Source organism: Sorex fumeus, unplaced genomic scaffold (assembly GCF_029834395.1).
Source record: "Sorex fumeus unplaced genomic scaffold, SorFum_2.1 ptg000169l, whole genome shotgun sequence".
NCBI classification, from domain to species: domain Eukaryota; kingdom Metazoa; phylum Chordata; class Mammalia; order Eulipotyphla; family Soricidae; genus Sorex; species Sorex fumeus.
The window spans coordinates 12,868,796-12,893,143 of record NW_026606226.1 but is presented as its reverse complement, the minus strand read 5'-3'; the positions used below and the strand labels follow the sequence as shown (position 1 = coordinate 12,893,143).

Below are 24,348 nucleotides of genomic sequence, written 5' to 3'. Positions count from 1 at the left end.
TTCTTTAGAGAAAAGCATCTTTTCTATGGGTACCATTGATTTTGTGTTCCTTTTCAGCTGTTGTTTTTAAATACTTGCATTTAAATTTGGACATTTCCCCCCGAGTAGCAATGTGAAGTTTTGATCCTCTGGGTTTGGAGCTAGGATTTTTGTATTGTGTTTTGTGGGGGGATGTTCAAACCTGTGGAGGGGAGAGGGAAAGGGAAGATAAGACTGTTGCTTGGGTGGACTTCTCTTCAGTAAAACCACATGTGATTTCAAACGCTTTAAGTGTGTTTTCTTGACTGAACTTCTCCCTGTACCACCCCTGTTGCCCTGAAACAAAGGGATATTCGCTCTTTACAAACTGCGTTTCCATAAGAAGGGGGGAGTCTGCAGCGGGCAGAGACGCTGTGTCCCTTCGGGATCCCACTTGCAGCGGCTCTTCCCCTGAAACGCCGTCTTGCAGCGCCATCTAGTGAACGGGATGCCGAACTTCTTCGCGGTGCTTTCCACTTGGGCGCTCTGCTCTGCTGTTAATCTCTTTCTGTGGCCCCTTATAAGAACTGAAAGTAGCCTGGATGCAGGCTTTCAGCAAGGTACTTCCTAGGAAATCGGGTTCGTGTCTGTGTCTTGAGCGCTCTCTGTTGAAGGCTGAGAGGGTTCCCGCGGCTTCTCTCCACAGGGAGAAATGTGGAAGGAGAGGCAGAGTTGTAAACGTTGAAGAGAAATCATAAAAAGCAGACCACCTCTGAATTTTCCTGTTCTTGTTGTTATTTTTTTTGGGGTCCACTGCTGCAGTGGCCAGGGCTTAGTCCGGGCTCTGCACTCAGGATCACTCCTGGTGGTGCTCGGGGGACCGGACGGGTGCCAGGGATTGAACCTGGCTCAGCTGCGTTCTGGGCAAGCGCCCTCCCCGCCATCTCTCCAGTCCCATGAATTTTCATTTTTCAATCAAACGATCAGAATTGAATTGTTTTTAATGCTAATAGTTGTTGACTATTTCAGTATTTTAATTTGTCAAGTACTGTGCTGTATGGCTTTTTGTGAGCCAGACTTTGAAATGCTTCTCGTGTGTTGTTTCTTGGTTCTTTCCAACGGTTTCTGATGAGGAATAGCTATGCAAAGAGTTTAAGAGTTCACGTAAGATCGCAGCTGATGGTGACGAGGTCTGTGTTCAAATGAGGACGTAGAACTGTCTTCCTGCGTTCTTTTGAGATGCTGGAAAAGGAGAAAGGGATCAGATTGCTATTTTAGTAAGAGGGAATAAACTGTGGCTACGAAATAGCCTGCATCTTGGATGTCACTTAAAATTTTAAAGTATGCTGCATAATAGTGTGTTCTAACCTGTGCGATCTTAGGTGGAGTTTCGGAATTTCACTGGTCTCGATTTCTCGCTTATAAAGTAGGAGGAAGTACCTCTGCCCCAATACGTTGCAGAATATTTTGTGAATTAAACGCGGCATTAATTCAACCACCCAAGGTTGTGAAATACATTGTAAAGTTCATTAAAGAAAGTCAGGTGTTTGCAGACCCTTTGGCATTCTACCATAACATGTTAAAGGTGAGAACAGAAATTTCCTGATATCTCGTGGCTAGTGTAGTCAGGAATGAGAGTGGATGTGTGTGTGTGTGTGTGTGTGTGTGTGTGTGTGTGTGTAGAGAGAGAGAGAGAAGAGAGAGCACTGTAGAACTGTCCTCCCATTGTTCGATCAATTTGCACCAGTAGCGTCTCCATTGTGAGACTTGGTACTGTTTTTGGCATATCAAGTATGTCACGGGGAGCTTGCCAGGCTTTGCCATGCGGGCGGGATGGTCTCGGTAGCTTGCCAGGCTCTCCAAGAGAGGCGAGAGGGGCAGAAATGGAACCCGGTTCAGCGAGGCAAACACCCTACCCGCTGTGCTATGCAAACACCCTACCTGCTTTACTATCTCTTCAGCAATTTCCAATTGCAAATTGGAACCTCTTTTTTTTTTTCTGCAAGGAATCTCGTGACACATCATCCCTAATATGAGACTACTGGTGTTTTCATTGTTGATCTAGTCATCAGCTTACGTGTACATGTGATGTATTCCTTTTTTCTTTCTTTTTCTTTCTGTGGTGCTGGGGATCGAACCCAGGGCCTCGCATCTGTGAGACAAGCACCATTCCACTGAGTTGTATTGTCTCCTGCCTTGTGTGATGTTTTCTCTGAACAAAGTGTGTGTGGGGGGGGGGGAGGGGGGGGAGGCGGGGCGGGGGAAGGCTGACTCCTATAAAATTTTAAGATAGAGAAAGCAGGTGAGAATCCCAGATACCATCTGTGTCATTCTTGAAAATGTTTGTTCTGGGGCTGGATAGAGTGAAACTTCTGGCTTAGGATATCAAGGTCCTTATGTAGAAAGAAGGTTTAAAGGTAAAGAGCAACAAGGAAACCAGAGGAAGGAAGCACATGGTCTTGCCTTGTCCCCCTCTGCAAGCGACACACAGTCTTCTGTTAACAAGGTGTTAGCCGGTGAGATCAAACATAGACTTTCCCCCTTTCTCTCTTGGTATTTCAAACCCTTGGTGTAATACTGACCAAGGTCAGCTGACTAAGGATGCTGCTTTTGGAGACAGCGTAGGTTTCCTGACCAAGATCACATCTGGTTGCCTTGCATGTGTCGGGCCCCACTCGGTTCGATCCCCAACACCAGACCAAACTGAGTCTAAATGTAGGCATTCATGTTTCTAGAAATAGGTGCCACGGCAAGTTTTATTTCCTAACAGTGAGATTTGAAATCATTAATAAAAATGAATGGAAAAAGTTGTTTCTCCCTCTGTCCTATTGATGACATGAGGTGTCACTAATAGGATATTTCCTATTCAAAATCCAGCCCGGCCGAGCCGAGTTCGATTCCTCCACCCGTCTCGGAGAGCGCGGCAAGCTACCAAGAGTATCTCACCTGCGTGGCAAAGCCTGGCAAGCTCCCCGTGACGTATTCGATATGCCAGACACAGTAACAACAAGTCTCACGATGGAGACGTTACTGGTGTTGAACAATGGGAGGACAGTGCTACAGTGCTATTAAAAATAACATATAGACGTCCTTATTATCTGAGCGGGCTGGAGCGATAGCACAGCGGGTAGGGCGTTCGCCTTACAAGCGGCCAACATGGCCGACCCGAGTTCGATTCCTCCGCCCCTCTCGGAGAGCCCGGCAAGCTACCGAGAGTATTCGATATGCCAGACACAGTAACAACAAAGTCTCCAATGGAGACGTTACTGGGCCCGCTCGAGCAAATCGACGATCAACGGGAGGGCCTTTACCTTTTACCTTTACCTTATTATCTGAGCAGCCTCTTTGAGTCAACAGCCATGCTAATTTAACGGTTTCTCACCCAACCCCTCCATTTTTTTTTCACCTCCCCTCTCCCCATCGTGTCCCACTTACCTGCATTTTCTGTGGTAATGGCTCCCCTGCACTGAGGCTTGCTGAGAGGGAACTTGGAGAGCAGAGCTCACCCCGAGAGCTCCAAGTGCTGCTGTCCTCTTAGTTCTGGGGTTGAATAGTATCTCATAGGCTACACTCTCCAGTGCCAGCGTTAGGGATGTAAAGCTGGTTGAACAAGGGGAAAAAAAATAATACACCGTATATCGGAGTCATCTCATGCATGCGGTGTTTCTTCAGGAATTTGATGGAATACTTGCAAACTTATTCTTCTTGGGTCTGGGACCGCAGGTTCTCAAATTTCAGATCTCCACAAATACCCTACCTTCACAAATGAGTTTGCCCATAACAACACAGACACTCACACGCCCCCTCTCCCTCCCTCTGTGTTACTCTCCTACTTTCTTTTCTTTTTCTCGCCCTCACCTTTTCCCTATGAGAAGCACGAGAGCTTTGGATCACAGATGGGACCTCACAGAGGAACTTGTGTTGGTTCCCAGAGATCCAGTTTTCCATGGTGATAGGAGAACCAGCTAGGGTGTAAAAAGACGTGGACCTCATCTCCACAGTTCCCTGTTGCCTGCATCTGGGTGAGCCGTGCTTAGTGAGGTCCGCAGGCCAGTTCCCTCGTCTGATACTCACCGAGAAAACAGTTCTCAATTTTGCGAGGGAAAGCCGCCTACTAGGCTTAGATCTTAGCCTTTTCCTAAGAAATCTGAAGTGTGATATTGTCTTCTCGATGTTTGCTTTATGAGCCGAAATGATTGCTTCCCTCACTTAGTACTTCTCCAAGGTGTAACTCAGACTAGCTGTATTCCCAGGTGGTGAAAACTCATGACATAGTAGTTTGAAAGTAGTAGTTTCAGTATTCAGTGTTAGCCGGGGGGTGATTGGGCTAAGTGGACCACAGAACAGTGCTCAGAAGTTATTCTTCATCTACTAGACCCTGCAGAGGTGGGAAGGAGATGGGTTACAGACTCCATGCGTTGTCACATTCAGATTGGAACCAGAGTAGGACTATAAAAGATTGATAAAGGGAGAAAACTCTTATTCCTCCTCCCTTGCAATCTGTTGATTAGACTTTGATGAATGACTTTTTAAAAATGTAGGTGGGTGATATATTTTTACCTTGCTTTATGCCTCTGATTTCCATTCTCTGTGCAGAAAAGGGACTTGAACCAAACATTTGAAGGCTTGCGGAATAGAATTGTATTTTTAAAGATCCTAGCAATACTAATTGAAAATTGGTTTCCATGGTGATAGAAAAGTGAACTCCTATAGGAAAAATAAGTGCAAAAATAGATTTGTTAAGCAGTGAAGACAGGAGACTTGGAAATTCTGTCTTCCATTATAAACAAAAGATTAAGATGTCATTACGTTAACAGAAGGAAAATAATTTGAGGATCATACTCATTTCATAAGTTCTGTGGGCAAATGTAGCCCAGTTTTTCATAGTTGTATATATTTCACATCTTATATGTGTGGTTCAGTTACTGTATAAAATGTATCGATTGCACATACTTGTTTACAAGAGGTGTCAAAACCCACAGAGAATTCATTCAGAATGGTTTGTTTGAATAGCTCATACTTACGTGGGAAGCGAGCTATACGCCAGTTAACGATGGAAGAAAAAAAATAACACATGTGAGAAATAGTTATAGGTTTCCATAAGGTCATTTCCTGTGACCTCTACATTCCTGCAACACAGACCTTACTGTAGGTTAAATCGATTTTGCATATAAGATGCAAAATATATACAACTATGAAAAATTGGGCTACATACCTAAATAGAAGTGAGGAGCATTCAGGGAAGGACGAATGGCGTGGACAAAAGTGTCTGGAAGGAGGGGGGGTGCGCGTGTTTGTGTGTGAGGTGGGGGAGGGAGGAGGGGCGGTTGAGCGTGAGAAAGCGTTGTTCAGAACAGGGCTTAAACTGGGGTGAGAGCACAGCGGGGAGGGCGTTTGCCTTGCAGGCTGCCGGCCGGCCCGGGTTTCATCCCTGGCGTCCCATATGGCCCCCCAAGCACTGCCAAGAGTAATTCCTGAGTGCAGAGCCAGGAGGAACCCCTGAGCATCGCCGGGTGTGACCCAAATAAGCAAAAACAAACAAAAAGGACTGGGCGTAAGTGTTTCCACTCAGGACCCTTTTGGCCTGAAACTTTGTTGCTGTTGTTACTTTTGGACCACACCTGGCTCTGTGCTTTGGGTTTCATCAAGACAGCGTCAGGATTTGAACCCAGGTTGGCTACATGTAAGGCAAGCACCTTACTGTGCTATCTCACCAATCCCTTGCCTGAAAAAAATTTGTGTGGCAATCAAAACTCACAAAAATGTATATATATTATACTATATATATATATATATATATATATAGAGAGAGAGAGAGAGAGAGAGAGGGCAGATACAGTGGATACAGTGGGGGTTATATAATAAAGGTATACTGGGCCAGGAACCAGGAAAGATACAGTGGGTAGCACAATTGCCTTGCACACAGCCTGCCTACCCCGTTGCCACCCCCAGCGTTGCTCATGTTCCCTTTTGTAATCTCGGAGCTCAGAGCCAGGAGGGATCCCTGAGCACAGTCGGGTGTGGCCTAATGCCGTCCCATCTCCCCCCTAAAATACACAAACCACTCACTCACTGATGATAAAGCATAAAGAAAAAAAATTTAAAGCTATATAAATCCATATGGGGTTTGAGAATATTTTAGGGCGAAGATACTTAAAAAAATTCCCATCCTTGAAGCATCGATAGAAAATAGATTTTTCGCTTAAATCACTGCTAAAAATAGAAACAGAAAATACTGTGCTGTGTTGAGAAGAAAGTGCCCTCGTCATTGGGTAATGATGCAATGGAGAGATTCCAACTAGAAGGTTGCTGTCATTTGGGGAACCATTGCTCATTTTAAAATCAGATTATTTGGGTTACTTTTGTTACTGAGTTGTAGGACCTCCTTGTATGTTTAGAATAATCTGATGTCAGATATATGGTTGGCAAATATTCTCTCTGATTCAGCTTTGAATTTTGTTGTTTCCTTTGCTGTGTGGGGGTCTGAACTTGAAGCAGTCCTAGTAGTCTGTTTTTGTTTCATTGTTGGCTTTTGGTGTCAAGTCCAAACCAAATGATTTCCAAGTGCAATGTCAAGAAGTTTTTTGACCTTCCTTTTCTACTTGGAGTTAAGTCTTAGTGGTTAAGGTTTGGATGCACTTCGATTTGGGTGCAGTGATGTAAGAGAAGGGTCTTAATTTCATTCTGTTGCTTGTGGCTATCAAGGTCCCCTGTTGTTTCTGGAAGAGATGTTATCAATTGCCCATTGTGTATTTTTGGCACTTTCGGTGAGAATAGTCGACTGTATACACACAACTTGACTTCTTGCCTGTGTGATTCATTCCCGTTGTTCCATGCATCTGCTTTCATACCAATATTTTTATGCTATTTTGATTTACTTTGTAACGCAGCTTAAAATTAGGATGTGTGTGCGTATGTATTCGATCTTGTCGCTCCACTTTGCTTCAGCTCTTCTGTGACTTTCATGATGGCATATAGACTTGGGGGCTGCTCTTTCCATTACTGTGAAAAAATGCCATCAGAGTATTGATAGGGATGTCTCTGAGTCGGCAGATTGCTTTGGGGTGGAAGGGATAGTTTAACAGAGATAGTGAACTTTTTTTGCTTATTTATGTCTTTGATTTCTTTTCTCGGTTTTATTTTTATAGCGATCAATAATGTATAGATCACTTATCTTCTTGGTTAAATTGATTTCCTATGAATTTTATTATTTTTGATGCAACTTAAATAAAATTGTGTTTTTAGCTAATTATTATTATATAGGATTGCTACCTGTTTATATGTTGATTTTGTGTTCTGTAATGACTGAATTAATACGTCTAATACTTTGAGGGCTAGTTTATAAGATTTTTCCTACCTCCTTCCCCCCTCCCTCCTTCCCTCCCTCCCTTTCTTCCTTCCTTCCCTTTTTTTTAAAAAAAATTATGAGCCATTACTGGAGATACTCAGGGCTAGTTTCCAGCTCTGTACCCAGGGATTACTCCTGGAATGGCTTGTAGGACCTTATGGGGTACCGGAGATTAAACTCAGGTCAGCCCCATGCAAGGCATACTCCCTACCCACTGTACTATTTGCATGTAAAACCCAGCCGCAGGATTTTCTAACTGTAAGAACCTGACTTCTACAGACAGACTTCTTTCATACTTGGATGCCTTTTATTCTTCTTTCTTGCATAATTGCTTGAATGAGGTTTTCTGATGACTTATAGTTGAGTATTGTATTATATTGACTGTCTAGACACACTCTTGCCATTTTGTTGTTTCATTTGTAGTTCCTTGTAACTCACTCATTGTCTTCCTTTGTTAGTTGACAACCATTTACAGTGTTAGGTGTCCTGTTTTTCCAAGTTGTCTCTTCGTTCCTCGAAGGGGAGCCGTGGGCCATACCTGGTGGTACCGAGGGGCCCCTCCTAGCTCTGTGCTACAGGCTTGCACCAGCCGTGCTTGGGAGTCCCTGTGGTGGCAGTGAGAGAATCTGGGCCTCCGATAGAATCACTCTGCTTCCTGGGCTCTTTCTCCAGCCCTCCATGAACTCTTAATGGACGCATCATTCTGTTTCCAGTTGGTAACACGTTTCAAGGTAGAGCTGTAGCACTGTCCTCCTGTCGTTCAGCAAGTTGCTCGAGCAGACACCAGAAAAGTGTCCATTGTGAGACTTGTTGTTACTGTTTTTGGCATATCAATATGCCACGGGGAGCTTGCCAGGCTCTGCCGTGCGGGCGGGATACTCTCGCTAGCTTGCCGGGCTCTCGGAGGAATCGTACCCACATCGACTGCGTGCACGGCAATGCCCTACCCACTGTGCTATCGCTCCAGCCCAGGTCAGGGGTCGAGAGAAGTTTTTCCTCTATCCTCGCTTCCAGATTTCAGGTGATTGATTTTACAGTTTGCATTATTTTATTTGGCTTGGGAGGGGTGTGTGTGTGTGTGAGTGTCTTTCGGAGCCTCATGCAGGCAGGGCAGATGCTCAGAGAGTCAGTTCACCAGCTGAGCGCACGCCCTTTCACCTACCCATTATGCAACTCCAGGCATTCCTACTCTCTTTGTCTTTCAGCCTTTGCAGTAGAGTTTAAATGAACTTGGGCCGGGAGTGTGGCTTAGCAGTGGTTGCCTCCCAGGTGCAAGGCTCAAGGCTCTAGTTTCAGTCACCAACACTGCAAAGGAGAAAGCAGTGATTTTTTTCCAGTGACTCTGATAATCAGAGAATTCTGAAATTGACTATATATCTCGCTCTCCTGATGAGTTTCACACTTTGGTTTTTACAATTTTAATTAGTACCTTTTAATTGTAGCTTGAAGGACTCACTTTAGGGTGTCTGTAATTCAGGCCTAGTGGCGAAATCACTTAGCTTTTATTAGTTTGGGACACTTTTTAATCTCTCATCCATTGGACAGCATAATGCTGGGTACTATATTCTTTTCTGGAGTGGGTGGGGTAGGGTTGGGCCATACCCAGCCGTGCTCGGGGCCTCTTCCTGGCCGTGTGTTTGGAAGCAGCTGACTCCTAGCAGTGGTTGGGGGACCATTGGTGGTGATGGGATCCGAACTGGGCTCAGTGGATGCAAGGCAAGCACCTCAATCCTTATGTTATCTCTCTGGCCTGGGTATTATATTCTTGTTTGGCAGGGTTTTTTTTTTTCCTTTTACTATTTCTAAATGTGTTCTCCCACTCACTGTAAAGTTTCTGTTAAGAAATCTGCTGACTATCTCGTAGCAGGAGTTTCCATCATATAGGAAGTCTTTTATCTTGGTGCTTTCAGACTTTTCTTTGTTTTATTTTTGACAGTTTGATGGTAATGTGTCATAGTAAGAGCTCTCTGGGTTGGATATGTTTGGTACCAGTCAAGCTGTGAGTGCCTGATTAAATTTGGGGAATTTGGGTACTGGAGTGATAGCACAGTGGGGAGAGCATTTGCCTTGCATGTGCTGACTCAGGTTCGATCCCTGGCATCCCGTATGGTCCCCCAAGCACCGCCAGGAGTAATTCCCGAGTGCCGAGCCAGGAATAACTCCTGAGCATCCCCAAGTGTGACCCAAACAGCCAAAAACGTGTATGTGTGTGTGGGTGGGGGGGAGGGGCAATTTTGAGCACAATTTTTTTTAACTTTATTTTTAATTTTTTGGGATCACACACTTTCATTTTTGTGGGTGGGAGGGAGGGGACGTTCTGTTTGTTAAACTTCTTGTTCATATATTTCGTTCCTAATTTCATTTCATTGTATTTTCATTTTATTGGTATTGCTTAAGATAATCATTCTGAATTGTTTGTCAAGCAACTCTTAGGTCTCCGTTTTTCAAAGGCTCGATTATTGGTTCTTTATTAGTTCACGTTGGTGGCGGCATGTTTCCCTGGCATGCCAATGGGCGTCTGTGCGTTGGAAGAACCAGCTTCCTCTCCCAGCCCTTGGAGATCAGCACGGGTGGGGAACGCGCCAGCTCTCAGCCCGGCCTGTGTGTTCAGTGGGCTGCTGTCAATCTGTGTGGCATAGTTAGACTTGCCGTTGGGGTTTCCGGGGAATGGAGGTGCTGCCCATTCTCAGAAGTCAGTCGAGGTGGCCATGGGGCAGTCAGGCTGTTGGACTCGCTGCTTGCACTTCCTAATCCTGATGGTGCTGGCCTGTGCATGGGGCCTGGGAAACACGGTAGGTCAGCTGTTGCTGAGGGCCGGACTACCAGTGACCAGGAGTGGTGGTTAGATGGGGCCAGGCGCTGGGCTCCATGACTGGTCGGGTGAGGCTGTTCTGTACCTGCAGATGGATTTGCAGACCGGGCTCTGGGTGATATCAGGGGGTGCCGTTCTTGCTGCATATTCGGCTTGACCAGGTCCTTCTTCCCCCACCTCCTGTGGCTTGGCTGCTGCCTGTACTCAGTCAGGAGTGACTGATGCCCATTTTCCCAGGCTGGGCAGTGCATCACAGCTGGGTGTTGGCCTGGTTGTGCAGTTGAGCGGCGTCTCTGACTTAGCTATGAGATTTGACCTATTGATGAGGGCGCCTCACCAAACCCAACCAGTATCTGTGAACCCTGGCCCGACATGGCTGCCTTCTTGACACCAAGGTTGGGTGGAGCTACTGGCTGGACTCCCTAGTCCAGCAAGGGTGTGTCGGGGCCCTGGTGTCACCCCGAAGTCTGGTGACTGGTGTCTCTGTGTCCATCCCACTCATTGTCTCTTGGTGGCCCCAGGCAGTCTTGGTCCTTGTCAGGGGAGTTCTTACAATCTGGGAACCAAGAAAACAGTCAGTTTCCCACCATCAGTGTCCCCAGATTTCCTCCACAGTTTCCTTCCAGTATACACTTCCCCGGCGGTTGGAAACGTACGCTGCTGAGGGGACCAGGGGCTGGTGTTGGAGCATTATGTAACTGAAGCCCAATCATGAACAGACTTGTAACTGTGTCTCTCACTGTGATCGATTTAAAAAAAAAAAGCAAAACACCACAGTTAATAAGACCAAGAGGTCCCTTTCTCAAGCCTTGGCACGTGTCCTTTCTGCTGAGTTTCTCCAGCAACCCTGAGTGAGACTTACTCTGGCCTCTTGTCACCTGCCAGTGTTTCGGGTCAGAATCTCAAGTCCAGGTTCAGTTTCTTCCGGCTCTGGTGTGCGTCGGTCCAACTCTGGACACTAGTGGGCGCCCTAGTCCACGTGGCACTTGGGAGTGCCCTCGTCCAGAGCCCCTCTCGCCTGAGCTGTTCCTCTGTGGGTTTAAGCTGTCATATGTCTTGGCTTTAATTTGTCGCTTTAGGTGACAGCAATTTTTCGGTGTTTTTTTTTTTCTCCCACGGTACTTTTGAGTGATGCGGCTGCTGCTTATTCCCGAGTGCCACCATCAGGCAGAACAGGACTTTATGCTGCATCAGCCCTTCTGCCAGCTGCAAAGCTGAGCAGACACCGCTGTTTGCTAAATGTCTCTGCTCCCGATGGAGGGACCAGGGTTCCACACACACTTCAGAATCGGGGACTGTCATTTTTCAGGAATGTTACTGACTCCGGGGAGGTTTTGGCATAAGGACCTATAAAAAAGCCACAAGGCTTCTTTCCAGGTTTGGGGGGGAGCAGAGAAGAGCACAGGAGGCTGAGTGCCTGCTTGGCATGCTGGGGACCGGGGCTCTATTCCTGCACCAGGTGGTCCCCTGAGCACTGGTAGGAGTCAAACCTGAGCACAGAACATGGAGCAGCACTGGAGTCGTTTTTTTTTTTTTAGAACTACACCTAGCACTGTTGGGTGTGATTTCCCCCAAAAAACTATAAATTAATCAAGAGAAAGAAAAAGTGTTCTTATTGTATTTAAACTGGTTTTATTTATTCTTTGACATTTTATATATATGCATATGTATATAATATTATTTGTTCATGGTTGTTGTAAACATTTGACTCTTTTCAAGGATAATTTTATTGCTTGAGATATTTTGTTTGCTTCTTACTATCTCCGAAAGAGCCTAGGGTTTTGAATTCAAGTTTGATGTTCCTCCTTTGCCCTTAGTGAGATAGTCAGCTAGGCAGTTTGTTTCTAAGCTTTCTTGGCTTTTTGTTGGTGGTGGTGGAAGTTTCTTCCTGCTTTGGGCAGGAGTATAGTGATCTCTTAGTGATTACTTTTGTCATCCAGCAAAAACTTGTTTAGATGTAAAACTTATTTTCTGAGTTCTTCATCATTAACTTCTGTTCTGATGTTGGACTTCATTTCTTTCTCCTTGAGTTTTTTTTTTCTTTTCCAAGTAACATTAATTCTTTTAGGGGGAATGTGTTAGTGGGACCTTTCAGTTTTCATTGATCGAAGAAAATGCTGAGGGGAAAAGAAAAACCTTGTGTCTTGTAGTTCAGGTCTGAATAAAAGCTTGGGGAAAATCTTAAGAACTTTGAAAATATCTTAATCTTATACAGATGACAACTTACGTGTTTTATGTTACTTATCAACTTATCCTTTGTGGCCTATTTATTCCTTCATTCTGGGTTTGAATCTTGCTGCTATTTCTTTTAAACTTGAAGAACTTGTTTTTTAACTCCCCTGGTTTCATTGGTCTGTGGAAGACAAATTCTCCTCATTCTTTAATCATTTGTAAGTCAGCTTCTGTTTCTTAAAGAATTTTTGAAATTTCATGGAAGTAGAGTCGATCGCCATTTCTTTCGGCTCTTTAATGATGCTGCTTATTGTCTTCTGTTCTTGTTTTTGGTGAAAATTTAGCCATCTTTTGTACTCCTCCCCGCTCTCCTGTTTCCCCCCCTCTGCCTGCTTTGAAGATTTTTGTCTTTCATCCCATTGTTCAGTATTATGAGTATGACTTGCCTAGTGATTTAAAATTTTTTCCCCTTATTTGGAATTCCGTGAATTTCTTGTATTAAATGATCCCTGTTAAGAGTTTTAAAGGTTTTTCACCAGACATGTCTGTCCATTCCTTGCCCATTTCCCCAGGCGCTCCTGTTCCATGTATGGTCATCTGCTAGGTATTCTCAGAGATCATAGCTGGACATGTGTGTTGTCGCTGGATTCCTCCCTCTTTGCTTTCACTTGTATACATTCTGTTGCCCGGTTTTTAGGGTCACCGGCCCTTTCATCTACGGTGTCCAGTTCACTGTTAATACCTGCTACATTATTATTTCCAGAGTTTTCCTTAGAATATAGTTGTACTTATAATTTCTGCAGGAATTGCCTTTGTGTACCTATCTTTTCAACTAGAATTCTAGATTTCAGGCGGTTTCTGAGTGTTGGTTTCTCAGTCAACTTTTAAGAAATACATGTGAGGCCTTCATGGGGAGTCTGTGCACTGTCCCCCGGTGGCCACTTTGGGGCCCCCATTTCCCCATCTGTGCTGACCAGAGTGAAGAAGTACAGTCCCGCTTTGGTTATTCGGGATTTATTTCTTTAATTGGATTCAGTCAAACAGTTGACTGCTGTTCTGTAATTATACTAGATCAGACATAAATTACAAATTACGCTAGACTAGGCATAAATTGCCAAGATAATGCTTAAAAACACTTATTTTACACCCCGAATGCTCCCATCTTATCTGCCCGAAGCAAGGGAGTTCAACGCCGTGGCGTGTCTTACATGAATGTGCGGGTGCGGGTATTGTCGACGTGCTTGGTTTCTGCCTCCTCATTAATCATGACTTTCGCCTTCTCCCCTTTCTTCTGTGACAAAGCTGTCGCTTTCAGAGGAGCAGAATGAAGTAATGAAGAATGGCTGTGACTCTAAAGAGCTGGTCTACCTCGTGCACATCGCTTGTCAGGTAACTTTGCGTCTGTATTCTCCATTTCACATAAGATGTAATGGGAATGATTTTGAGTGATTTTGTTACAATGTGTTTCTCGCGTAGTGTAATAGAATCCCCGGAAAGAGGCACGATCACTGAGGCGAAACATAATAGCAAATGACCTTTTGTTAAGGAAATGAATGATATTCCTTGAAAAAGAGAAATAAATGTGTTTATACAATACTATCAAGAATGTATTTGTGTATTACAACGGGGCCTTTTTAGAAACACTTAAAGGCTTTCAGCACTTGCTAACAGTGACTTTAGTAACAATTTAGTTTGATTTTTTTTTTTGTCCTAAGTCAGATTGTCATTTTTTTTTGCACATATTCAGAACTGAAGCAATGAATAGCTTTATAGGCATTCTAGCTATTCATTTGCAAGCTTAAATGGAAAGTCTTGTGAAGAGCAATAGATGTACATATATAAATTATTGGAGATAAGAGTTAAGTAAGTCCAGTACCCTTCACCTATTATTAAAGGAGTAGACTGTTGAAAATACCATTTGTAGGAAGGGGGGAGGGGAGAGGGAGATAGGGAAGGGAGAGGGAGCGGGTCAGACTGAGCTCGTGGCCTGCACACAGAGACCCCGGTTAAGCCCCAGCACTGCCTGGTCTCCCAAGTAGTGCAGAGAGCGACCCCGCAAGTACAGATCCGGGAGAATAGCTCCTTAGCACCCCTGGGTGTGATCCACAAGCCCCAGCGTAAGTAATCGCACTAGCGGTATTTCTTCCATTGAGTAAGCCCTTTATTTCCTTTATTTATTCTGTGTTCTCTGAACCTTCTCCTTGTTTTTGAATCAGTGCGCCACGATGAAGCAAGTCTGGCTTTTTCTTTTCCTCGGGTTTTTATTGATTTAGTCTTCTGTTATTGGGACGACGTGGTTTACAGTATATTAATAGGTGCGTGTCACTGAGCCACCTCCCCACCGGGTTGCAGCCCCCTTCCACCACTGTCCCTAAGTAGCTTCTTTCTGTTGGACCCCCCCCCCACCCCCCAGTCACCCTGTCTACCCAGCTTGGAAATCTGAGTTCCGTTATTAGGGCCTGAGGGTGTGTTTCCTTGGCTGCTGTCTGTTTCCTAAAAGCAGATGTTTGTGATGGAAGCTTCTCCCCAAGGAGTTTACTTCTCTTTGGAGAGGGAGTACAATTAAGGCATTTAGGATGTGTTCCCCTCCCCACCCCCGCCGCCCCAAATGTGTTTTTTATGTATTTGAAATTTTTAAAAATCAAATAATCTAGAAGGTTCTCATGCTACGCTCACATGGGAAATATTGGAGACTTTTAAGAAAGTCCTCCAGAATTATTTCAGTTTCTAGAGCGCTTGAATATAGGACTGGAAACTGAATTTGATTTTGTTGAGAAGAAATAAAGAGACAATAAGCAGGCCACTCTGGATCTTTTGATTCATGTGATATTTTTTAAGATGCTGTTTAATTCATTGATTTTTAGGTGAAAATATCAAGCCCTTTTATGAGTTTAACTAAAAATATAAACAAAATCTAATAGCATACATGACCGATAGGTCACGTATGAATTTGTTAGTCCCTCTGCATTAATCTTTTAATAACTTATTCTTGCCAGTAATTTCCAAATGTTCCAGCTTATAAGTATGTGCATTACCATAAAACATTATGTAAAAAATATCTCCTTTTTTTTTTAAATAAAGGACCTTCAAAAAGCTAAACTTAGTATTTTGATATTGGATGTTAGGATGTATAATTGTGATTTGATTATGCTTCTGTGGATTTGTGACCTAGATAGTTAGGCAATTTCCTGGTTGTAAATACCTTGTGAGTCTGTTTAAATAATTTTAGATTACTTGGTAGCTGTTTCTTGCATCCAACTAGTAATTTGCTGCATTGTAATCATGCACTTTTCTGCCGGCCTCACTGTAAATAATCATTGATGCATTCCCCTGACTTACCTTTTGTGTTCTTGTCATATATTTTAAACATACGCCATATTAAACCAGAATCCTATTTTTCAATAACGTAGGGACTCGTCATTAAACTCCAATTTTGAAAATGAGGAAACTGAGATCCAGATTTCTCACTGGCTTTCCTGAGCGAAAGGAAATCTTAGCAGGCAGGAGCCCCTGTGGATTTAGCTTCCTGATTGCCAGCTTTTCTGCCTTTCCTTGGAATTCATCGTCTAGGAGGGAGTAGGGGATGGAGTATTCTTTAGATGACATCACACTTATTGATGGAAGCAGTCCATTCCAGAAACTGCTTATATGCCTTCTCTCAACTGCTGATGACTTCTCATTTGCAGTATTGTGCGCTTGAAGTTCATTTGACTTAATGAGAATTCTTGGTTTTAACCACTCTCCCCTATTTATTGTCATAGTAAGTGACAAGGTAAACAATTGTCATGTTTTTCCTTTCTGTAGAATTAACTGTGATACAAATGATGCCCTCTCGGAGAGCCTGGCGAGCAACCGAGAGTATCCCGCCCGCGTGGGCAGAGCCTGGCAAGCTCCCCAATGGAATATTTGATATGCCAAACACAGTAATGACAAGAGGTCTCATTCCCCTGACCCTGAAAGAGCCTCCAATCGTTGGGAAAAGACAAGTAAGAAGAGGCTGCTAAAATCTCAGGGCCGGGAGGAACGGAGACGTTACTGGTGCCCGCTCAAGTAATTCGACGATCAACGTGATGACAGTGATACAGTGTAGAATTAACTGATGATGATTTCCATACATCTTAATTTTGATTCAGAAACTAAGGTCTTTGTCTCTCCATTTAGTTTTTACTTTGGGGCTGGAGCAATAGCACAGTGGGTAGGGCATTTGCCTTACGCACCACCAACCCGGATTCAATCCACAGTATCCCATGTGGTCCTTTGAGTACCGTCAGGACTAATTCCTGAGTGGAGAGCCAGGAGTAACCCCTGTGCATCACTTGGTGTGACCCAAAAAGTAAAACATAAAGAAATAAAAATTTAAAAAATTAACTTTTTATTTTATTTTAAATTGTGCACCCAGAAATGTAAACTGTCTCTTCCAAAACCACTGGGCAGTTTCTCATCACCTGATTACATATATATATTAGGACATGCAGGTGTGGTATGTCACTTAATTCTCACAACAGCTCTGTGTGGCAAATCATCTGATTTCTATTTTTATAGATGATAAATCTAAGGTTCATGGAATGTCAGTAACTTCCCCAAGCTCATAGCATTAGATCAAATTAATTAAAAAAATTAAAAGCTTTGGGTTTTAATTTTGTGGTTTGTGGGTTTTTTTTTTCTGTTCTTCAAGGAAAAAATTCAAATATGACGTATACTTGGTTTACTACTTTGAAATTTAGGCATGTCCCAAATATTAGTAAAGAATTGTAGAAATGTACTGGAGTTGACAATCTAGTTTCTCTGCATGGCTCCAGTAGCAGGCTCGAGATGGTATTAAATTCATAACTATATCTGTGCATGCATATGTATGATAAAACAGCTGTTAGTGGAAGCCTCTTGTTCAGAGCCACTGAGATAGATCATCCAGGTCAACTGGGCGGCTTTCCAGGCCAATTAATTGATAGCAAAAATATGTTAACAGCTGGTAATGCACAGACCCAAAGGAATTGGAACAGATACCTGACATACACATCTCATGTAGGCATTTTGGTGTGACTCTGCTGACTATTAATTAGCCTGGGATCAAGTGATTATTCTGGCTGCCTTGCAGGACAGACCTTGAATGCCTCACCTGAAATCTCAACTCCCGCCTTTTCATATCAATCATTATTTAGAATAGTGACTGTCACCAGTATACAGGCATGCTATGCCTCAGATGTTTCCTTCCTTATCTTTTTGTTCTCTTCTCCAAGAAAACAGAGAAAGAAGTGTCAGAGCAATCAGACGAGCTGTTGTGCTTGAAGAAAAGTGTTTGTATCGTGACAGTGATGGAAACAGGACTTTTCCCTCTCCTGAAAATCACATTGACATTTTCCCTCTCCTGAAAATCATGTTGATATTTTCTATCTCCTGAAAAATCATACTGACATTTTCTTCCTCATAGTCTCAATTTTTCAGGAGACACAATGGTTTCAATATGACATCAATAGGAATTGATGAAACTTCTAGAAAGTACAAGAATCTGTTAAAACGGGGCAATTAAAAACTTATCTCGTTGCTATCCTAAATGTTGAAAATTTAGTAATTTAAACCAGATTTCAATAGACCCTAATGCTAATTGTTCTCAGCCCCAGTACATAGAAGAAAGCACTTAGAAGTATATTGTCAGTGGTCGTCAGTCTTAAGGCACTTATTGTTTTATACTCTAGTAAGCACCTTCTCTTAAATGGTAATTTTTATTTTATTTTTTTTCCCCTTTATTTTATTTTATTTTTTTTAAAGTTGTAGATTTACAATTTTTTGTGCTTTGGTTTCAATTATACAATGATCAGATACCCATCCCTCCACCAGTGCCCATTTTCCACCACCATGGATAATATCCCTCCCACCCCCATCCCCCCATCCCCCCTGTCTCTGTGGCAGGGCAATCCCCTGTGTTCTCTCTCTCCTTTTGGGTGTTGTGGTCTGCAAAAGAGGCATTGAGTGGCAAACATGTTCAGTCCATAGTCTACTTTCGACATGCATCTCCCCTCCTGGGAGGATCCTCCAAACATCCTTTATTTGGTGCTCCCTTCTCTATCTGAACTGCCCTTTCCTCTAGGATACCCGGCTGGCCTCTAAGTTATGGAGTAATCCTCCTGGTGCTGATCTCAGCTATTCTTGGGTATTAATCTCATACTTTGTTACTTTATATCCCCCAGATGAATGCAATCTTTCTATGTCTATCCCTCTCTTTCTGACTCATTTCGCTTAGCATGATACTTTCCATATTGTACCACTTGTATGTAAAGTTCATGACTTCGTCTTTTCGAAGAGCTACATAGTACTCCAATTAAATGGTAATTTTTAAATGGAATATTTAGACCTATTTGTGAGACTTTTCCTTCCAAAGTTCACTAGTCTAAGAATAATTGTATTTTAATAATAAAACGCCCACATTTTTAATTGTCTCATAATAAGCTTACAGGTAAATAAAATTGGGGCTGGAGCAATAGCACAGCGGGTAAGGCGTTTGCCTTGCACACGGCCGACCCGTGTTCAATTCCCAGCATCCCATATGGTCCCCTGAGCACCGCCAGGAGTAAGCCAGGTGTGACCCAAAAAGCAAAAAAAAAAAAAAAAAGTAAATGGAATTAATGGTTCTTATTGGATTGAATTGTATTTTAACCGGAATTCTCACACGCCTGTATCATGCATGTTTATTTTCCCAGAAGACAGGTTAGCATAAATATGTATGGTAATCTAAAGGCTCCTTCATGACTTGGGAGCTGGGCTAAACAATTGATTCTCAGGGAATGCGTTCTCGCCTCCAAGTATTTCCTGTCCTCAGAGGCCACCGTGCTTGAAATTCCACCATCAGAACTGTCTTCCCTCGCTTTCTCCCCTGCTCTCGTCCCTCTCGAAGCCACCGTCGCTAAGGAGGTGGAGTTGAGGATGGACATGTGTCGAGCCTCTGTGTAGGAACAAAGTGTAGAGGCTGCAGACACTGAATTCTTACCCAAATGACACCTCACAGCTCATGTCTGGTTTCTGTTGTCATCAAGCAGATGAGGTGACTGCCACTCGGGAGTGGTAGGTGACCTGTGTCCTGTGTCCCTCCACATCCCTGTACCTGCCTCTATGGTAGATGCTTCTCTCTCTCTCTCTCTCTCTCTCTCTCTCTCTCTCTCTCTCTCTCTCTCAGGGTCAGGCTGGGCCGTCTCTCCCTTTTCACCAGACATCAAACCTCGTGATAATCCCCAGCATCCATTCCTTGTCAGAAAATGCTCCTGTCATAATGAGTCCCGACTTGTGAGGACGTGGGTGGAGACTGCACCGAGAGAAGAGCAGATCTCTCTAAGCCGCGCCCCTTTCTTTCCCTGCCTTGCACCAGGCCGGCCCTGGTGACTGATGCTGGTGTGGCGGTGCTGATAGCATTGTTAGCACCCCGGAGTCCACTAGCCTGGAAGCCGTGATGTGTATGAGTGACCTTGACAGACTGTGTGCAGACCCTGTCATGACAGGCCTCTCACACTCGCAGGCCCCAGTCGCGCTTGCTTTCAGTCACCGCCTGAAAGCCGGGGTGTTCTTTCCGGCAGCGAGTGCGGGAGCGCTGGTGGGCCCATCTGGCTGGTCACGGTGCTCACTTGCTGTGTCTGGTGCCTTCTCAGCGTTCACAGAGTGTATGTACCAGCTGCTCCAAAGGGCTTTTCCTGGCCACCCTGTCTGAAGGAGGTTCTTACGTATTGCTTCATACTACAAAACTGTCATATTATTAAAATTTTTTTAATCAAACCACCATGAGATGCACAGTTACAGAGTTGTTCATGATTGAGTTTCAGTCTAACAATGTTCCAACACTCCTCCCTTCACCGGTGCATATTTCCCACCACCAGTGTCCCCAGTTTTTCTCCCTCCACATCCCGGTACCTGCCTCTATGGTAGGCGCTTCTCTCTCTCTCTCCCTCTCTCTCCCCCTCTCTCTCTTTTTTCTCTCTCTCACCCTCTCCCTGTCCCTCTCCTTCTCGCTCTCATTTTTCCTTGTAGGCACCCTGGTTTGCAGTACTCTTACTGAAAGGCTATCCTGCATATCTCTTTACCTTCCTTTGGCACTCAGTTTTTGCTCGAAGCGATCAGAGTGTTTTCTCTTTCCCACTGGAAGGACATTTGAAGAAATCAGAGGATTTTTTTGGGGGGGGTGCAGGCAATACTTAGTGATACTCGGTGCTTACTCCTGGCTCTGTGCTCAGGGATCACTCCCGGTGAGGCTCCAGGGACCATGTGTGGTGCCAGGGATCAAGCCTGGGTTGGCCACATGCAAGGCAGGTGCCTTGCCCGCTGTACAGTAGTGCCAGCCCCATTGTAAATAGATTTATAAGGATGAATCTGTCTACTATTATACTATCAACAGAATAATTTTACTGTCCTAAAACTTCGGTTTTGCCAGCTCATCCCCCACCTGCCCCAAGCTCCTAACAAACTAAGTTTAAGTTTTTTTAGTGTCTCCAAATTTTTATCTTTTCTGGAAAAATGTCACGTTGAAAGTAGACTATACGTAGCTTTATGAGGATGACTTCATTTATGCATTTAAGTTTTTCCATGTCTTTACTGGAGCGATAGCACAGTGGTAGGGCATTGGCCTTGCACTCAGCCGGCATGGCCGAGCCGGGTTCGATTCCTCCGCCCCTCTCGGAGAGCCCGGCAAGCTACCGAGAGTATCTTGCCTGCACGGCAGAGCCTGGCAAGTTCCCCGTGACGTATTTGACTTGCCAAAGCATAGTAACAACAAGTCTCATGATGGAGACGTTACTGGGCCCGCTCGAGCAAATCGATGAACAACGGGAGGACTGTGACCTGTGACCATGTCTTTACAGGGCTCAATACTTACTATTTTTATTGTGAATAATGCTCTGTTTTCTGGATGTGTCAGTGTCTCATATACCCCTCTGCTGAAGGATATTGTGATTGCTTCTACATTTGGGCAGGTTTTTTTTAAATTTTTATTTTTATTAGTGAAACACCATGAGGTACACTTGTAGACTTACAATTTTTTGTGCTTGGGTCAGTTATACAATGATCGAATACCCATCCCTCCACCAGTGCCCATTTCCCACCACCACGTATCCCAGTACCCCTCTCACCCCCCAACCCCCCTATCCCACCCTGTCTCTGTGGCAGGGCATTCCCTTTTGTTCTCTCTCTCCTTGTGGGTGCTGTGGTTTGCAAGAGAGGCATCGAGTGGCAATCATGTTCAGTCTATAGTCTACTTTCAGCATGCATCTCCCATCCTGGGCGGATCTTCCCAACACCCTTTATTTGGTGCTCCCTTCTCTATCTGATTCTCTAAACATCTGTTTGCAGATTTTTTTTTCCTCTCTCAGCCAATTCGCACAGAGCTTACCATTGTGGACTTTTGTCAGATAAATTGTGCTTCTCTCTGTTAATCCCTTGGTCACACCATTGTGGGGACAGAAGTCTGGCCTATTTCTCTGCTGGAAATAGAAGATTTGTTGCTTTCTTTTTTTTTCCAGTTTGTTGAGACTTCTTTAAGGACAGAGTGGGAAGGCTTCTTACAAACCCAAGGGGAAAGTTGAAGTCCAGTAATCATTTTTTAAACGGACAGCAAAAGACCATTTCGGAAATATGACTGAGTCAACATATTTTCCCGTGGCCTGCGTTTCTGTTCGCACTCTCGCCATCGCGTGGCACTTGATAAGACAAGGCCAAGTCAACTCAGTGTTGAACCAGCAAATAGCAGGAGGCAAACGTTTTGAATGCCTGTAATTACTTTCCTGTGCTGGAGCGATAGCACAGCGGTAGGGCATTTGCCTTGCACGCAGCCAACATGGCCGACCCGAGTTCGATTCCTCCGCCCCTCTCGGAGAGCCCGGCAAGCTACCGAGAGTATTCGATATGCCAGACACAGTAACAACAAAGTCTCCAATGGAGACGTTACTGGGCCCGCTCGAGCAAATCGATGATCAAAGGGAGGGCCTTTACTTTACTTACTTACTAATCTTTGCCTAGTTTTAACTGAAAACTGATACTCCAGTATAATAATTTAATAATGCACTTTGAAGTGCAGTCAAGGATTGTTTTCCTGCGGTATGGAGGCTTGAACCCAAGGCTTCAACTAATATGAGGCAAATACTCCACCTCTGAGCCCACATCTTGGGTCTTGACTCTAATGAGCAAAGAGGCTTCCAGCTCTCAAGGGGCAAATCGTTTCACCAAAGAGTTTGATTCGACCTACATTCCAATAAGTTTTCTAATTTTGATAAGGGCTCTGACATTTTTACCTATATAAGTCACTGTCACTGTCACTGTCCTCCCATTGTTCATTGATTTGCTCGAGCGGGCCCAGTAACATCTCCATTGGAGACTTTGTTGTTACTGTCTTTGGCATATCAAATACGTCACGGGGAGCTTGTCAGGCTCTGCCGTGCGGGCGTGATACTCTCAGTAGCTTGCGGGACTCTCCGAGAGGGGCGGAGGAATCGAACTCGGGTCGGCCATGTTGGCCGCTTGTAAGGCAAACGCCCTACTGCTGTGCTATCTCTCCAGCCCTTGGTCGAAGAGGACAGCCTTCTCCGAATAGAGACGGACCGGTCTTCGGTCGAGGGTATACGAGTAGCTGCGCTCCCCTGCTAGAACCTCCAAACAAGCCCTATATAAGTCACAACAGTAAAATCAGCAGAGATAGAATAGGTAGCCCATCAAAAGTGAAAGTGACCCATGTGGAATAATGTTTAGTTTTATTAAATACGTTGAGAAAAAACAAAGTGAAAGATGACATCATTTTCTCCCTACTAGAATTGAAAGACGACATCATTTTCTCCCTACTTGAATATTTTTTATTATTTATTTTTAGCATTAGGGAATATGCAGTGAAATGGGCCCAGTAATTAAAAAAAACCGAAATGGTGTAACTTTTCCACTTGGAAGGAAATGGGTGTGTGGGAAGGTTGTATTTCATCTTTCTAGTTGGAAACAAATGTAGACTTACAGGAAATTTTCAGAAGTGGTACAAAGAGATAACCACGTGCCCTCACTTAGCTCGTGGTGCATTTAAAGTTTTTTTTCAAAATTTCATTTTACTAAAGCGCTATGAATTACACAGTTACTCATAGTTGGGTTTTTGACATCTATTCCATCACTGATCCCACCACCAGTGTCATCTTCCCTCCACCAGTGTCCCCAGGTTCCTTCTCTACCCCCACCCCTGCCCCAGCCTGCCCTCTTGAGAGGCACCTTTGAAATTCGGTTATTGAAGTTTGGGTCTTGTGATTTCATTGTTGTTGACTCTGTGGTTTGGATGTTCAGCTCTGTCACTCCTTACGGCACCGATGGACCCGAGTCCCCTTGGATTGTTGTTTCTCTTCTGTCTCTTCTCCCCTTCCCGTCACTCTATTTCTCTCCTTCTTCTCCCTATACTCTGGGGACATCTTAAAGGAATTTATTCTAAACCATAAGGCAGGGACACGCAGCGTTAAATATAACCTTACATTGATATTTGCACTCTAATCTTAGCGCTCCCTAGGTACGAGGTACCGAGGTGCGAGTTTGAATCCCCTTTCTAAAACTCACCTCAGTCTGTGGAGATGTCACCAATATCAGTGCAGGTAAAGGATTTCCGCCAAGCTATCACTTTCCTGTTGTGGTTTGTGCATTTGCAGCTGCATGAGTATTAAAACACGGACAAAGGTGTGTGTGTGTGTGTGTGTGTGTGTGTGCGCGTGTGCGCGTGTGTGTGTTTGCGCGCACGCACACCAGAGAGAAGGATAAGAAAAATATTCGCGTCTGCCAGTATTTACTGAACGGCTGCCAGACTGTATGACAAATTACTCACTGGATTGTTTCATTTCATTGCCCAACAGTTCCAGGTATGGTTAGCCTTCTCTTTTGTAATTAGTGACCTGAGATTTAGGAGAGTTAGACAGCAAGTAGTTGAGCAGATTCTTCAGTTCTAATCTCAAGTTCCTAAGTGCTGTTTTCTTCCTGTTTTTCTTTCTCACCTCTCTGCTCTCTTCCCTCTCACCGTCACAGGGTCTAGAAATCTCTGTGTGTGTGTGGGGGGGGGGGTGCGTGCGTGTAT

At 44.2% G+C, this 24,348-nt stretch overlaps 1 protein-coding gene across 1 annotated transcript in view; it reads left to right on the top strand.

Moving 5' to 3' along the window:
* The window catches only part of ARHGAP32 (Rho GTPase activating protein 32), a 252,968-nt gene that overhangs the window by 143,434 nt on the left and 85,186 nt on the right, over window positions 1-24,348 (top strand). Inside the window, 1 exon segment of the mRNA XM_056107609.1 lies at window positions 13,593-13,679. Within this exon segment, the coding sequence (XP_055963584.1) occupies window positions 13,593-13,679 (87 nt within the window).